This window comes from Cebus imitator, unplaced genomic scaffold (genome assembly GCF_001604975.1).
Source record: "Cebus imitator isolate Cc_AM_T3 unplaced genomic scaffold, Cebus_imitator-1.0 Scaffold118, whole genome shotgun sequence".
Classification (NCBI taxonomy): domain Eukaryota; kingdom Metazoa; phylum Chordata; class Mammalia; order Primates; family Cebidae; genus Cebus; species Cebus imitator.
The window spans coordinates 2,414,344-2,429,972 of NW_016107433.1; the positions used below are offsets into that span (position 1 = coordinate 2,414,344).

Here is a 15,629-nt window from a genome sequence, read left to right on the forward strand (position 1 = left end):
TTTTTTGAGACAGGGTTTCACTCTTGTTACCCAGACTGGAGTGCAATGGCGCGATCTCGGCTCACCGCAACTTCCGCCTCCTGGGTTCAGGCAATTCTCCTGCTTCAGCCTCCTGAGTAGCTGAGATTACAGGTACACGCCACCATGCCCAGCTAATTTTTTGTATTTTTAGTAGAGATAGGGTTTCACCATGTTGACCAGGATGGTCTCGATTTCTTGACCTCGTGATCCACCGGCCTCGGCCTCCCAAAGTGCTGGGATTACAGGAGTGAGCCACCGCACCCAGCCCTACTTTGGGCTTCTGAAAGGGTAAAAAGAATACTTTATCCATTCTCTTTTGTTTTGTTTTGTTTTGAGAAGGAGTCTCACTCTGTCTCCCAGGCTGGAGTACAGTGGCGCAATCTCAGCTTACTGCAACCTCCGCCTCCCAAGTTCAAGCGATTCTCCTGCTTCAGCCTTCTGAGTAGATGGCATTACAGTCATGCACCACCACACCTGACTAATTTTTGTATCTTTAATAGAGACAGGGTTTTACCTTGTTTGTCAGGCTGGTCTCGAACTCCTGACCTCAAACGATCTGCCTGCCTCAGCCTCCCAAAGTGCCCACCTTATCAATTCTTGTATTCCTAGAATATTAGCATGATACCTAGTATCTAATTATGTTTTGTTGAATAAAATTAATTCAGCATTACCATTTCCTGTACCTAGTACAGTCGTGCTTTGCTTAACAATGGGAATACGTTCTGAGAAATGTGTAATTAGGTGATTTTGTCATTGTACAAACATCATAGAAGGTACCTATAAAAACCTAGATGATATTTATATATTTTTTTTCTTATGGAAAATCAAATGTCCCAGCACCATTACTGAATACTAATTATTTCCCCAATTTGATCTGCAATGCCAGTATCAAATGCCACATATCAGGTTTCTATGTGTACCCTCCTATAATCTGATGGGACCACTGTTGTATATGCAGTTCATCATTGACCGAAATATCATTATGCAGCTCATGGACTCTATACGAAAAGGCTGCCAAGAACTGATGGGGGCCGGGCGTGGTGGCTCAAGCCTGTAATCCCAGCACTTTGGGAGGCCGAGGCGGGTGGATCACGAGGTCAAGAGATCGAGACCATCCTGGTCAACATGGTGAAACCCCGTCTCTACTAAAAAAAATACAAAAAATTAGCTGGGCATGGTGGTGCGTGCCTGTAATCCCAGCTACTCAGGAGGCTGAGGCAGGAGAATTGCCTGAACCCAGGAGGCGGAGGTTGCGGTGAGCCGAGATCGCGCCATTGCACTCCAGCCTGGGTAACAAGAGTGAAACTCCGTCTCAAAAAAAAAAAAAAAAAAAAAAAAAAAAAAAAAAAAAAAAAAAAAAAAAAAAAAAAAAAAAAAAAAGAACTGATGGGATCAGAGATGAAGCAGTCAAAGTTCTATCCTCAAGGAATTTATAGTCTTATGGGAGAAATAGATACAGGCTTAAAACATCTAGGAACCAAGACATTAGTGACAAATGTGATTTAACCCAAAGAGACTCAAGCACAAAGTATTGTGAGACTTTCCAGGAGGACTAATTGAAGTTGACTGAGGGGCAGAGGAGGTTCCACAAAGGAAGTGGCATTTGAGCTGGGATTGGTAGGACAGGTCATTGATTTATCAGTATAGATCATCATTTTGGTGATTAAAAATAGATGACTTTATGTTTGTAATCCTAGCACTTTGGGAGGACAAGGGAGGAGTATCACTTGAAGCCAGGAGTTCGAGACCAGCCTGGGCAACAAAGCGAGACTCTTTGCCTTGCAAAAAAAATAAAATAACATAGCCAGGAGCAATGGCATATTCCCAGCTACCTGGGAGGATGAGGCATTAGGATCGTTTGACTCAAGAGGCGTTCAAGGCTGCAAACGACCTGTGATGGCACCACTACACTTCAGCCTGGGTGACACAGAAAGTCCCCAACTGAAAAAAAAAAAAAAAAAAGGTGACTTTAAACAAATGCTTCAGAAAACATTTTGTCCCCATATAGATATTATGTATCCTTAGGGCCAAAGGCAGAATGTTCTATACTTGGGTTCTGGAATTAGGACCTCAGAATCAAGATAAAGCCAAAACAGCTTTGGTTCTTGGTACACCAATGGGGGAAGATATTGCTTCCATGTGTAGAAATACATGCATAAAACACATTCAATTCAGAATGTCTTAGCATGCTGCTATTTCTACTCTTTAAAAACAAAATAAAGGCCAGGCACAGTGGTTCGTGCCTGTAATCCCAACACTTTTGGAAGCCGAGGAGGGTAGATGACCTGAGGTCAAGAGTTTGAGACCAGCCTGGCCAACGTGGTGAAACCCCGTCTCTACTAAAAATACAAAAAATTATCCAGGTATGGTGGCATGCGCCTATAATCCCAGCTACTCAGGAGGCTGAGGCAGGAGAATAGTTGAATCTGGGAGGCGGAGGTTGTAGTGAGCCAACATCGCGCCACTGCACTCCAGCCTGGGTGACAGAGCAAGACTCCATCTCAAAAATAAAAGAATGGAATGGAGTGAAATGGAATGGAGTGGAGTGGAGTGGAGTGGAATGGAATGGAATCTCTTGACCCCACTTCCTTGACTATCCCCCCATTTCTTTGATCTGCTTTGCAAAAAATTCCTTAAGTGATCTCTCTGTTTCCTGTTGTTGTTCTCCCATTCTGACTTAAATCCACTCTTGTCATGCTTTCACCCCTATCAGTGTGTCAGAACCATTCTTGTCAAGGTCAACAGTGACTTCATTTCTACTCAATCTAATTGTCAATTTTTAGTCTTCTTTCTACCTGACATATGACAAGCTTTTGATGCAATTGACCATTTCCTCCTCTGTTATACTTTTCTCCCTTAATTTCTAGGATATCACTCCAATTTTTCTCCTACCTGACAGGTTATTCTTTTTCAGTCTCCTTTGCTGGTTCCTCCCTTCCCAGACCTCTTAATGTTGAAGGGCCCAGGCCTTACCCTTGGTCCTCTTCCCTGCCTATACTCCCTCCCTTTGTAATCATATCTCATAGTTTCAAGGGTTTAAATATAATCCATATTCCATTGATTCCAAAGTATTCACCTCTAGCCCAAACCTCTCTTCTGAACTCTATACACATGTGTCTTCAACTACCTACTTAACATGTCTAAAACTGAACCCTGATCCTTCCTCCTGCCTCATATAGAGACTTTGCCATCTCAGCTGATAGTAACTTCATCCTCCCAGTCTCAAAAGCAAAAATCCTGCAAGTCATTCTTGGAGTCATCAGGAAGTCATGTTGGCTCTATCTTTAAAATATATGCAGACTCCGGGCCAGGCACGGTGGCTCACGCCTTAATCCCTGCATTTTGGGAGGCCAAGGCAGGCAGATCACGTAGTCAGGAGTTAGAGACCAGCCTGGCCAACATGCTGAAAGCCTGTCTCTACTGAAAATACAAAAATTAGCCAGACATGGTGGCCAGCACCTGTAGTCCCAGCTTTTTGGGAGGCTGAGGCAGGAGTTTTCAGTGTGCTGAGATCACACCACTGCACTCTAGCCTGGGCAACAGAGTGAGACTGTCTCATGAAAAAAATAAAAACAAAACACACACACACACACACACACACACACACACACACACACACAGACATGCACAGAATCTGGCTAGGCATAGTGGCTTACGCCAGTAATCCCAGTACTTTGGGAGGTAGAGGCAAGAGGATCACTTGAGTTTAGGAGTTCAAGACCAGCCTGAGCAACATAGTGAAACCCTGCCTCTACAAAAAAAATTAAAAAATTAGTCAGGCTTGTGATGGCATACACCTGTGTTCCCAGCTACCCTGGAGGCTGAGGTGAGAGAATCACTTGAGCCTGGGAGATTGAGGCTGCAGTGAACTGTGATCACTCCAGCCTGGGTGACAGAGCAAGACCCATCCCCTTCTTTCTCTCTCTCTCTGTGTGTGTATGTATTTGCAGAATCTTCTTATCACCACCTCTACTGTTCAAGTTGCCATAGTCTCTCTCCAGCCACCTACTGTGGTAGGTTCCTACCTTGGACCCTTGTTCCACCCTGGACATACACAGTGCCCAACAATCTGTACTCAGCACTGCAGCCAGAGTGAGTGAAACTTGCACTGCTTTGCTCAAAATCCTCCAAAGGCCTCTCATTTTATTCCAAGAAAAAGTCCTTGCAGTGTCTTACAAGGCCTTTCATGGTCTACACTGCCTCCCCATCCCTGCCCTTACTTCTCTAGTCTCATCCAGGGCTTCCTTTTTATTCTCAGACATGCCAGGTGTGCTCCTGGGTTTTCACACTGGCTGTTCCCTCTTCCTGGTATGCTCTTCTCCCAGAAATACACATGGCTGATACCCTCACTTTCCAGTCTTTGTTTAAATGTCACCATCTCGGCCAGGTGCGGTGGCTCATGCCTATAATCCCAGCGCTTTGGGAGGCTGAGGCGGATGGATCACCTGAGGTCAGGAGTTCAAGACCAGCCTGACCAACAGGGTTAAACCCCGTCTCTACTAAAAATTTGAAAATTAGCTGGGCATCGTGGCTGGCGCCTATAATCCCAACTACTCAGGAGGCTGAGGCAGGAGAATCACTTACACCCAGGAGGCGGAGGTTGCAGTAAACCAAGATTATGCCACTGCACTCCAGCCTAAGGGACAAGAGTGAGACTTCGTCTCAAAAATAAAAGTCACCATCTCAATGAAGTCTACCTTTACCATGTTTTTAAAACCTGAAGTCAAAATAAATAAATAAATATTTAAAAAAAAAAAACGTGAAGTCGGCCACCATTCCCATTATTCCTTATTTCCCTTATCTGTTTTACTTTTTTTGCCCCTATAGTATGTATTACCTTCTAACATTCCAAGTAATTTACACTAGAATATAAGCCACAGAAGGGCAGGAACCATGGTGTCTTGTTTCGTGGCGTCTACCAAGCATGTGGAACAATGCTTAGCACATACTAGGCCTCTTGAAAAATACTTGTCAAATAATCATAGTTCTCTTTCTTGAGGACCCAAAATGCTTGTTTTTCACTCAATTTGCTTATCTAAGCAGACAGCAGGATAGGATAGGAAAAAGTAGGCTGATGACTGGGGTCTAGGGTCTAGCCTGGGGGCCACACTTGCTATTTGTGTGACCATGGGCTAATTATAGTTGGGCTGGTTTCTGAAAGTTTATCAAGCTATATACTTATGATATATACTTTTTTTTGTAGGTATATGTAAATTTTTGAAGTTTTTCTCTATAAGACTCGGAAGGTAACTGGTAGTAACACTATGGGGAATATCTTCACATATTTTATCTCTATATGTAGACTTTTTAGAATAAAATTGAGACTCTACATGCTTTTTTACAAAACCATACATCATGAATTTTTTTATAACATGAAATATTCCTGCAGGGCATGATTTTTAATAGTTATGCAAGTACTTTGAAAAGAATAAGACATTGGCCGTGTGTGGTGACTCACTCCTGTAATCTCAGCAGTTTGGGAGGCCAAAGCAGATAAATTGCTTGAGTCCAGGAGCTCAAGACCAGCCTGGGCAACATGGTGAAACCTCATTTCTACAAAAAAATACAAAAATTAGCCAGGCATGGTGGCATGCACCTGTAGTCCCAGCTACTTAGGAGGCTGAGGTGGGAGAACCACCAGAGCCCAGGAGGTTGAGGCTGCAGTGAGCCATGATTGTGCCACTGCACTCCAGTCTGGGTGACAGAGTGAGACCCTGTTTCAAAAAAAAATAAAAAGAAAAAAAGAATAAAACATCATGCAGTGTACCATGGAAATATCATTCTTCCTTTTTTAAGAAGTTAAATTTTTGTTTTAAAGGATTTTGATTTCTTCCTTTTTCCTATAGGAGACATGGTCTCAAAGTATCGAGAACCTTTGATCCACACCTTCCTGAGGGGAGTGAGAGACCCTGATGGTGCTCACAGGGCTAGCAGCTTGGCCAACCTTGGTGAGCTGTGCCAGAGACTGGACTTTCTACTGGGCTCCGTGGTCCATGAGGTATTGTATTTTGATTCCTTTCTCTAAAGCGTATTTCACTTGGACCTATGATGCATCTTGGGATTGGGAGTCAGGAGACCTGGGCTCTTTTTGCAGATCTGCCACTGCCTCCCTATGAGACAGGGCAAGTAAGTCATTGAACTTCCCAAGGCTTCATCTGTCACACATGTATATTGAAAGTTATGTTAGTACAGTAGCTCACACCTGTAATCCCAGCACTTTAGGAGGCTGAGGTGGGTAGATTGCTTGAGGCCAGGAATCCAAAACCAGCCTGGTCAACACGGCGTAACCCTGTCTCTACTAAAATTACAAAAATCAGCCAGGTGTAGTGGTGCATGCCTGTAATCCCAGCTACTCAGGAGGCTTAGGCAAGAGAATCGCTTGAACCTGGGAGGCGGAGGTTGCAGTGAGCCAAGATCATGCCACTACACTCCAGCCTGGACAACAGAGCGAGACTCTGTCTCAAAAAAACTAAAACAAAATTATGTTAGTAAGGATTTCATAGTTGCAGCTGAGAGGAAGTCATCTTAACCTACCTTGAGCAATAAAAGATGATTTATCATAAAGATTCCCATGTAACTGACACAATTGGAGAAACCTTTAGGAAGAGTAGATAGAACTTTACCCTGAGTCTCCAGGCCATCTGTGAGTCTTATTTTCACTCACAGAAAAATCTCAGGCAAATACTCTGACCCTCTTTGGCCCGGGTACCCTGTGTTCAGGGAGATGGTGTTGTTTACCCCAAAAAAAAAAAAAAACACTTAAGTTCCATATTTTGCTCAGCATTTCACACCCAGTGCCTGCTATGTAGTAGCAGTAAATGATCGAAAAGATGAATGGTGAACAGTCAAAATGATAGCCATACAAGGTGTCGGGGATAGAAGCTCCTCTGGTTTCAGAGCTTTTTTATCATTATTATTATTTTTTGAAACAGAGTTTCGCTCTGTCACCCAGGCTGGAGTGCAGTGGCACAATCTCGGCTCACTGCAACCTCTGCCTTCCAGGTTCAAGCCATTCTCCTGCCTCAGCCTCCCATGTAGCTAGGACCACAGACATGTGCCACCACACCCGGCTAATTTTTGTATTTTTAGTAGAGATGGAGTTTTGCCATGTTGGTCAGGCTGGTCTCAAACTCATGACCTCAGGTGATCCGCCTGCCTCAGCCTCCCAGAGTGCTAGGATTACAGGCATGGGCCACCGCACTTGAACTCAGAGTTTGTTACTTAATGAAATGTGTCTGTCACCCCTGGCCTCTATGAGTGTCTTCCTCTAGCCTCTTAAATTGTACCTTTGCCTTGTATGTATGTACTCATAAATATTTCAGTATATATCTTGAGTATCTACTGTGTACACTCACTCTGCTATTTATAAATGATGATAGACAGAAAAAGACTAGTTAACATGTGGCCAGGAGTCTTTACTATCAATGTATATGACCACCTTAAATTGTTTTTTGGAAGAAGATGCCTTATAAGTTGATTATAAATAAGTGAAATACAGTTTAAATTACCTTTTTTTTGAGACAGAGTTTCACTCTTGTTACCCAGGCTGGAGTGCAATGGCGCAATCTCGGCTCACCGCAACCTCTGCCTCCTGGGTTCAGGCAATTCTCCTGCCTCAGCCTCCTGAGTAGCTGGGATTACAGGCACACGCCACCATGCCCCGCTGATTTTTTGTATTTTTAGTAGAGACGGGGTTTCACCATGTTGACCAGGATGGTCTCGATCTCTTGACCTCGTGATCCACCCGCCTCGGCCTCCCAAAGTGCTGGGATTACAGGCGTGAGCCACTGCGCCCGGCCACAAATTACCTTTTTTTTGAGATGGAGTCTCTTACTCTTTCACCCAGACTGGAGTGCGGTGGCACATTATCGGCACACTGCAACCCCCATCTCCAAGTTTCAAGTAATTCTCCTGCATTAGCCTCTTGAGTAGCTGGGATTACAGGTACATGCCACCACACCCGGTTAATTTTTGTATTTTTAGTAGACATAGGGTTTTTCCATGTTGACCAGGCTGGTCTCGAACTCCTGATCTCAAGTGATTTACCTGCCTTGGCCTCCCAAAGTGCTGGGGTTGTAGGCATGAGCCACCACACCTGGCTAATTTTTATATTTGTAGTAGAGCCAGCATTTTGCCATGTTGGCCAAGCTGGCCTTGAAGTTCTGACCTCAGATGATCCACCTGCCTCAGCCTTCCAAAGTGCTGGGAATACAGGAATGAGCCACCACATCTGACCACCTGTTTATTGATAAGAGATCCAGACTTCTCATATAGAGCACATAACTTCATAAGAACTACAACTTAGAAAACTGTAATGCTGGCTTCTTTTTACAACATTCAGTATGCTAGGGCTGACTACATTGAACAGTGAATCAAACGTGTGTGTGTGTGTGTGTGTGTGTGTGTGTGTGTGTGTAGGGACAGGGTCTTGCTCTATCACCTTGGCTGGAGTTTAGTGGCACAATCATAGCTTGCCACAGCCTTGAACTCGGCTCAAGCAGTCCTCCAACCTCAGCCTTGCAGGTAGCTGGGACTACTGGCACATGCCACCACACTCACCTAATCATTTTTTGTTTTTTGTAGAAACAGGGTCTCACTATGTTGCCCAGGCTGGTCTTGAATTCCTAGACTCAAGTGATCCTCCTGCCTTGGCCCCCCAAAGTGCTGGTGATGTAGGATTTTTCTTCTCAGACACTTTGCAAGCCAGGGACCTCTGGCCAGGAACACCCCACCCTGGCCTCACTCAGCTATGCTGGCATGCCCCAGCTCACCTGTGTTATAGCTTGTACCATGTTCTGCAGTTCCCAAGCTCTTGTACCACACCCAAGAAAAATGAGGATACACTGGACATTGAAGGGTGAGGAGGGCGGAGAATAATTGTATTAAGTGAGAAACAGCTCTCAGCAGAGAAGGGAGCTGGAGAGAGGACGTGAAGGGCAGGTTGTCTTCCGCAATGTCAAGTTGTCTCTTCCATGACATCCACCCATCTCCCCCTCTGCTGATGTCTGAAGCACAAGATTCATGCTGATTCATTTGTTAGTATGCAAAAAAAAGGTTAAAACAAAGGCACCACTCAAAGGTGGGCGCAACAGTATAGGAAACCAATTAAGAAAGGGTAGGTATATGTAAAATAGGTGAATGGTGGGGACCAATCAGAGGAAAGTGTGTCAAACAAGAAGACAAGCTTTCAATCCAGTCAGAGTTTAACTTGTAGCTTGGCTTTTGGGCTTTAAACTCTCTTGGGCTTGGAGGTGAGGTTTCACCAGGTACCTGCCCCTATCCACCTAGGCATTTGGCTGCCTCCTGTAGATGTCACTGAGATTACAGGTGTCAGCCATTGCACCTGGCCTTTTTTTTTTTTTTTTTCACTAGGTTATTTTTAAGACAAGGTATGATTTCTCATTTTCTGTTCTCAGCATAAATTTTAATTCTTTCTAGTGGAACCAAAACCTCCTGAACCCCTTTCAGTGTCATCCAAATCTTAAACTTCTTCTATTCCTGGATAAAAAAAAATTGTTCACAAATGAGCTATGCACCTTTTTTCCTTTTTTGACTTCAAACTTTTTTTGTTTTTGAGACAGAGTCCCACTCTGTCGCCCAGGCTAGAGTACAGTGGCGTGATCTCAGCTCACTGCAGCCTCCGCCTCCCAGGTTCAATCGATGCTCTTGCCTTAGCCTCCCAAGTAGCTGGGATTACAGGTACTCATCACCATGCCCAGCTAATTTTTGAATTTTTAGTAGAGATAGAGTTTCACCATGTTGGCCAGACTGGTCTCAAACTCCTGACCTCAAGTGATCCGCCCACCTTAGCCTCCCAGAGTGCTGTGATAATAGGCGTGAGCCACCCCACCCGCCAACTTCAAACTTTTCTTTGCCAAAATAGAACAGTATACCACCAACATTTACACTATAATCTTTCTCTCGACACCAGCTTCTACATCTATAAAGTGTTTTGCAGCCAAACCAGACCATGGAGCCACTCTTCCATAACACGCAGAAGGAAGGGCTATCTGAGTGTCCATTTTCACAATAACTTTCTTTGTGGGTGATATTGTATCATAGGTCAATATGTCATAGCCGGCAGGCTGCATGGACCCCTGGGTTGAGGCCGTGGGTTGTTCAGAGAGCAGGGCAAAGCGAGCTGCATGCTGCCCTCCTCTGTAGGCTGGGCCTGCTAGCTGGGGAAAATGGCATGTGTCTTATCAAAGTAGGGCATGGCAGAATGAAAAGGTGAATGGAGAGGATCAAATATTTTTGTTTGTTTGTGACGGAGTCTTGCTCTGTCACCCAGGCTGGAGTGCCGTGGTGCAGTCTCAACCCACTGCTACAGTCTCAACTCACTGCTGCCTCTGCCTCCCAGGTTCCAGCAGTGAGAGGATCAAATCTTAAAAAGGACCTACTGAGGGGACTTTTTCCTTTTTTTTTTTGAGATGGAATCTCGCTTTGTTCTCCAGGCTGTAGTACAGCGGTGCAATTTCAGCTCATTGCAACCCCCACCTCCTGGGCTCAAGTGATTCGCCTGTCTTAGCCTCCTGAATAGCTGGGATTACAGGCGTGAGCCACCATGCCCAGCTAATTTTTGTGTTTTTAGTAGAGATGGGATTTCACCATCTTGGCCAGCTGGTCTCTAACTCCCAATCTCAGGTGATGCCAGCACCTCGGCCTCCCGAAGTGCTAGGATTACAGGTGAGAGCCACCAAGCCCAGCCCTGAGAGGGAATTTTCTTCAATGTCTGGCAGTTGTGTCATATCAGTAAGCAGAGAAGCACACTCACAGATGTATGCATTCACTTGAATTTATGGTATTTCCTGATTCTTAAGCTTTATATATTTTGCTTTATTTAGTTATAAGGGCTACTCTTGTCATTAAATTTTAACCTAGGATTTTCAGGAAAGTTACATGTTAGTTCTTTCCTTTGAGTCTTCTCTAAGGGATCACCAGGCATACCCCTGTTCCCCAGTTTTATATCTTCTTTTTTTAATAACTTGAAACAATAATTTTAAGCACCTACTTAAAACCCAAGTGCTCTAATATATGTGAACAGTTAGGCATCTCATCCTGTTTTAGATGGACTTAGCAAATCCTTGTTCTTTAGTATGATTAACTTGTAATACTTAAGAGGTCTATTTGGTTATATTGTCTGAAGATTTCAGAATAGTGTAACTTTTCTGGGTCTGATATTGAAATGATTCCCACAATTTTTTCTCTGTTTTCTTGGTCTCTTTACATAACTCAAACCAAACTGAACTGTAAACCATGTACTAAAACAAGTTGCTGGTCTATGATCTGAACCAAACCCAGTTGTATTTATTTATTTATTTATTTTGAGATGAAGTTTTGCTTTGTTGCTCAGGCTAGAGTGCAATGACACGATCTCGGCTCACGGCAACGTCCGCCTCCTGGGTTCTAGTGATTCTCCTGCCACTGCCTCCCGAGTAGCTGGGATTACAGGCACATGTTACCACATCCAACTAATATTTGTATTTTTAGTAGAGATGGGGTTTCACCATGTTGGTCAGGCTGGTCTCAAACTCCTGACCTCAGGTGATCTACCTGCCTCAGCCTCCCAAAGTGCTGGGATTACAGGCATGAGTCACTGCACCTGATCTTCCAAATATTATTATTTTTAAATAATGGCTTTATTGAGATAGACTACACACTATACAATTCATCCATTTAAAGTGTGTAATAGTTCAGGTCAGGTGCAGTGGCTCACTCCTATAATCCCAACGCTTTGGGAGGCCAAGGCAGGCAAATCACTTGAGGTCAGGAGTTCAAGACCAGCCTGGCCAACATGGTGAAGCCCCCTCTCTACCAAAAATACAAAATACATTAGCCAGGCGTGTTGGCACATGCCTGTAATCCCAGCTACTCAGGAGGCTGAGGCAGTAGAATCGCTTGACCACAGGAGGCAGAGGTTGCAGTGAGCTAAGACTGCACCACTGCACTCCAGCCTGGGTGACAGAGCGAGACTTTGTCTCAAAAAAAATTAAAAAATTACACCGGGCGCGGTGGCTCAAGCCTGTAATCCCAGCACTTTGGGAGGCCGAGGCGGGTGGATCACGAGGTCAAGAGATCGAGACCATCCTGGTCAACATGGTGAAACCCCGTCTCTACTAAAAATACAAAAAATTAGCTGGGCATGGTGGTGCGTGCCTGTAATCCCAGCTACTCAGGAGGCTGAGGCAGGAGAATTGCCTGAACCCAGGAGGCGGAGGTTGCGGTGAGCCGAGATCGCGCCATTGCACTCCAGCCTGGGTAACATGAGTGAAACTCCGTCTCAAAAAAAAAAAAAAAAAAAAAAAAAAAATTTTTAAAAATGAAGTGTGCAATTCAATGGTTTTTAGTACATTCAGAGTTATTGGTACAATCACACACACATTTTTTTTTTAGAGATGGGGATCTCGCTATGTTGTCCAGGCTGCTCTCGAACTCCTGGACTCAAGTGATCCACCTGCCTCAGCCTCGGAGTAGCTGGGACTATAGCTACACATCACCATGTCCAGTTTACAAAAAAAGAAAGAAAGAAAGAAAATTTAAAATAGCCATGAATTTCAGAAAAATGTTCCCCATCTCCAAGTGGACCAGCTGAGACTTGATGGGATCTATATGCTTTATAAAACGAATGAACCTGAACAGTACCTGAATATCACAGCTTCTGAACTCAAAACATTGAGACTATATTTCTTTTTGAATTCCTAGACTCTTCTCTTCTACAGGAAACTGTAGCATGCTAGCAGCATATGATTTACTATCAAAAGTGTTAGAGAAATTGCTTGGTTTTGGTTGATTAAGAAGATTCAGCTAAAGCAGATTTTGTAACATTCAAGAAACATCTGTCAAGAGACCCACCTGACCTATTAACAAAAGATAACAAAACTGCCAGACACACTTGGGAATGGAATGAATGAGAGCCCAGCTATACCATCTGTTTACCTGCATTCACTTGAGCAAATGACTTTGAGCTCAGTTTCTTGATGTAGAAAATGGGATGAAAATACCTATAATGCAAGATTGTTACAAGTATATGTTTGATATAATGATTCAACAATTTTATTGAGCGCCTACTACATGCCAAGCAGTATTCTGGACACCTAAGACATACCACTCTTCAAAATAGGCAATGATTCCCGTCTTCATAGAGCTTCCATTCTAGAGAGAGTAGACTGATAATAAATGCTATATATAATCAATAAGTAAAGTATCTAATATATTAGACAATGATAAGTGCTGTGGAAAAAAGAAAAAGTAAAGTAAGGGAAACTGATCAGGATTATAGTCTTAGGTGGTAGGGCAGTTTCAGTGCTAAACAGGGCATCAAGTGAACCTTACTCAGAAGGTGACATTCTAGTAAAGACATTTTTATTTTTCTACATTAAGATTTTTCTTAAGGAACATCTTGGTCATTTGAAGGGGGCTGATGATGACAGTGATGAGGATGAGCATCAAGGAAATAAGAACAGGCCGAGTATAGTGGCTCATGCCTATAATCCCAGCACTTTGGGAGGCTGAGGTGGGTGGATGACCTAAGGGTCAGGAGTTCGAGACCAGCCTGGCCAACATGGTGAAACCCCATCTCTACCAAAAATATAAAGATTAGCTGGAAGTGGTGGTGAGCACCTGTAATCTCAGCTACTCAGGTGACTGAGGCAGGAGAATCACTTGAGCCTGGGAGGCAGAGGTTGCAGTGAGCCGAGATTGTACCACTGCGCTCCAGCAAGACTCCATCTAAAAAAAAAAAAGGAAATAAGAACAGAGTGACCAATGTCCTCTAGATGTCCCCAGCCATATGTTTTCAAAACAACTGCCTTGTTAAGGGCTGAGGATACAAAAACCCTGTCAGATACCACCTTGTCTTCTGGGCATGGGTAATCTGGTGGAAGACATAAGACATCAGTGATTACAATTACGGTCTACTGGAATAGGTGCTATGGGAGCACCTTTGAGGAGTCCCTTGGTTAGGTTCAGGTATTGGCAAAGATGTCCTGGAGGAAGAGATCCTTGGAGCTGAATCCAGAGAGCAAGTAGAAATTAGGCAGGCATAAAAGGCAGAAGTGAGCATTTCAGCAGAGGGAGTAGCTGTGCAAAGGCCATGAGACGGCCTGACATGTTTAGGAAGGTCCCCAAGGCTGGAGTGAAGGGGTGGGGGGTTAGTTGGTGGCAGAAGCTGAGGCAAGAAAGGGCAGGCAGGGACCACATCATGAAAGGCCTTGTTACTTTATGGCTTCCTGGCTCACAGCAAGAATCAAGCTTTGCTTATTTAGCCTTTGGAAATGAAGTGCAAATAGGTAATGGGTTGTTTGCCTACCATGTGTGCTGACACAAAGAAAAGCACCATTTGTGACCCTAGGACCTCCTTTATGATTCAGCCTTAAAACTAAGGTGAGGGCCAGGCGCTGTGGCTTACACCTGTAATTCCGGCACTTTGGGAGGCCAAGGCAGGTGGGTCACGAGGTCAAGAGATCGAGACCATCCTGGCCAACGTGGGGAAACCCCATTTCTACTAAAAGAAATACAAAAAATTAGCTGGTCGTGGTGGTGTGCGCCTGTAATCTCAGCTACTCGGGAGGCTGAGGCAGGAGAATCACTTGAATGTGGGAGGCAGAGGTTGCAGTGAGTCAAGATCACATCACTGCACTCCAGCCTGGCAACAGAGCAAGACTCCATCTCATAAAAAAAAAAACAAAAACTGAGGTGAGGAACTGCTGCTTTGGGGTCCTTCCTGGCAAGCCTCTTGTCCAGTGACCCTGCCCCACTTCTCGAGACCTGGACCATTTTTACAGAATCAATCCCAGGAGTGTTCTTGTGAACACCACAAGGGCAAAACCCATTTTGATTCACTTTGTCATACCTCCTACTACCTATCACAGTGCTTGGTATATAGTGGATGCTAAGTGTTGGCTGATTAATACAGTATTTAATGAAGAATGGGGAAGGCTGGTTGAAAAGGCTAGTTCCTATGTGTTTCAAAAATAGTCATAGCAAGCCTGGGCACGGTGGCTCACACCTTTAACCTCAACAATTTGGAAGACTGAGGTGGGCAGATCACTTGAGGTCAGGAGTTCAAGACCAGCCTGGGCAACATGGTAAAATCCCATCTCTACCAAGAAGTACAAAAATTAGCCAGGTGTGGTGGTATACCCCTGTAGCCTCCAGCTACTCAGGAGGCTGAGGTGGGAGAACCACTTGAAGCCGGGAGGCAGAAGCTGCAGTGAGCTGTGATAGTACCACTATACTCCAGCCTGGGCAACAGAGTGAGACCATGTCTGAAAAAAAATAGTCATAACAGCATAGCAAGCACTCTATACTCCTGAGTGCCTTACAGATGTCAACTGATCCAGTTTTCATAGAGGGAACTGAGGCACAGAGAAATAAGTTGCCAAGGTTGTGCAACTAGAAGTTGAATGCAGGCAGTTGGTTTCAGAATTCATGTTCCTAACCAGTCTTCTATATTGTCTCTCAATAAATGTTTTCATACCAGGCACAGTGGCTCACACCTGTACTCCTAGCACTTTGGGAGGCCGAGGTGAGCAGATCATTTGAGCCCAGGAGTTCAAAACCAGCCTGGGCAACATAGTGAGACCCTGTGTCTACAAAAAGTAAAAAAA

The 15,629-nt window shown here is 44.3% G+C and overlaps 1 protein-coding gene across 1 annotated transcript in view; it reads left to right on the plus strand.

The window, feature by feature from the left end:
- The window catches only part of TANGO6 (transport and golgi organization 6 homolog), a 258,258-nt gene that overhangs the window by 191,630 nt on the left and 50,999 nt on the right, over window positions 1-15,629 (plus strand). The window contains exon 16 of the mRNA XM_037742252.1: window positions 5,868-6,019. Coding sequence (XP_037598180.1) covers window positions 5,868-6,019 — 152 coding nt within the window. The remainder of the gene's footprint in view (window positions 1-5,867; window positions 6,020-15,629) is intronic.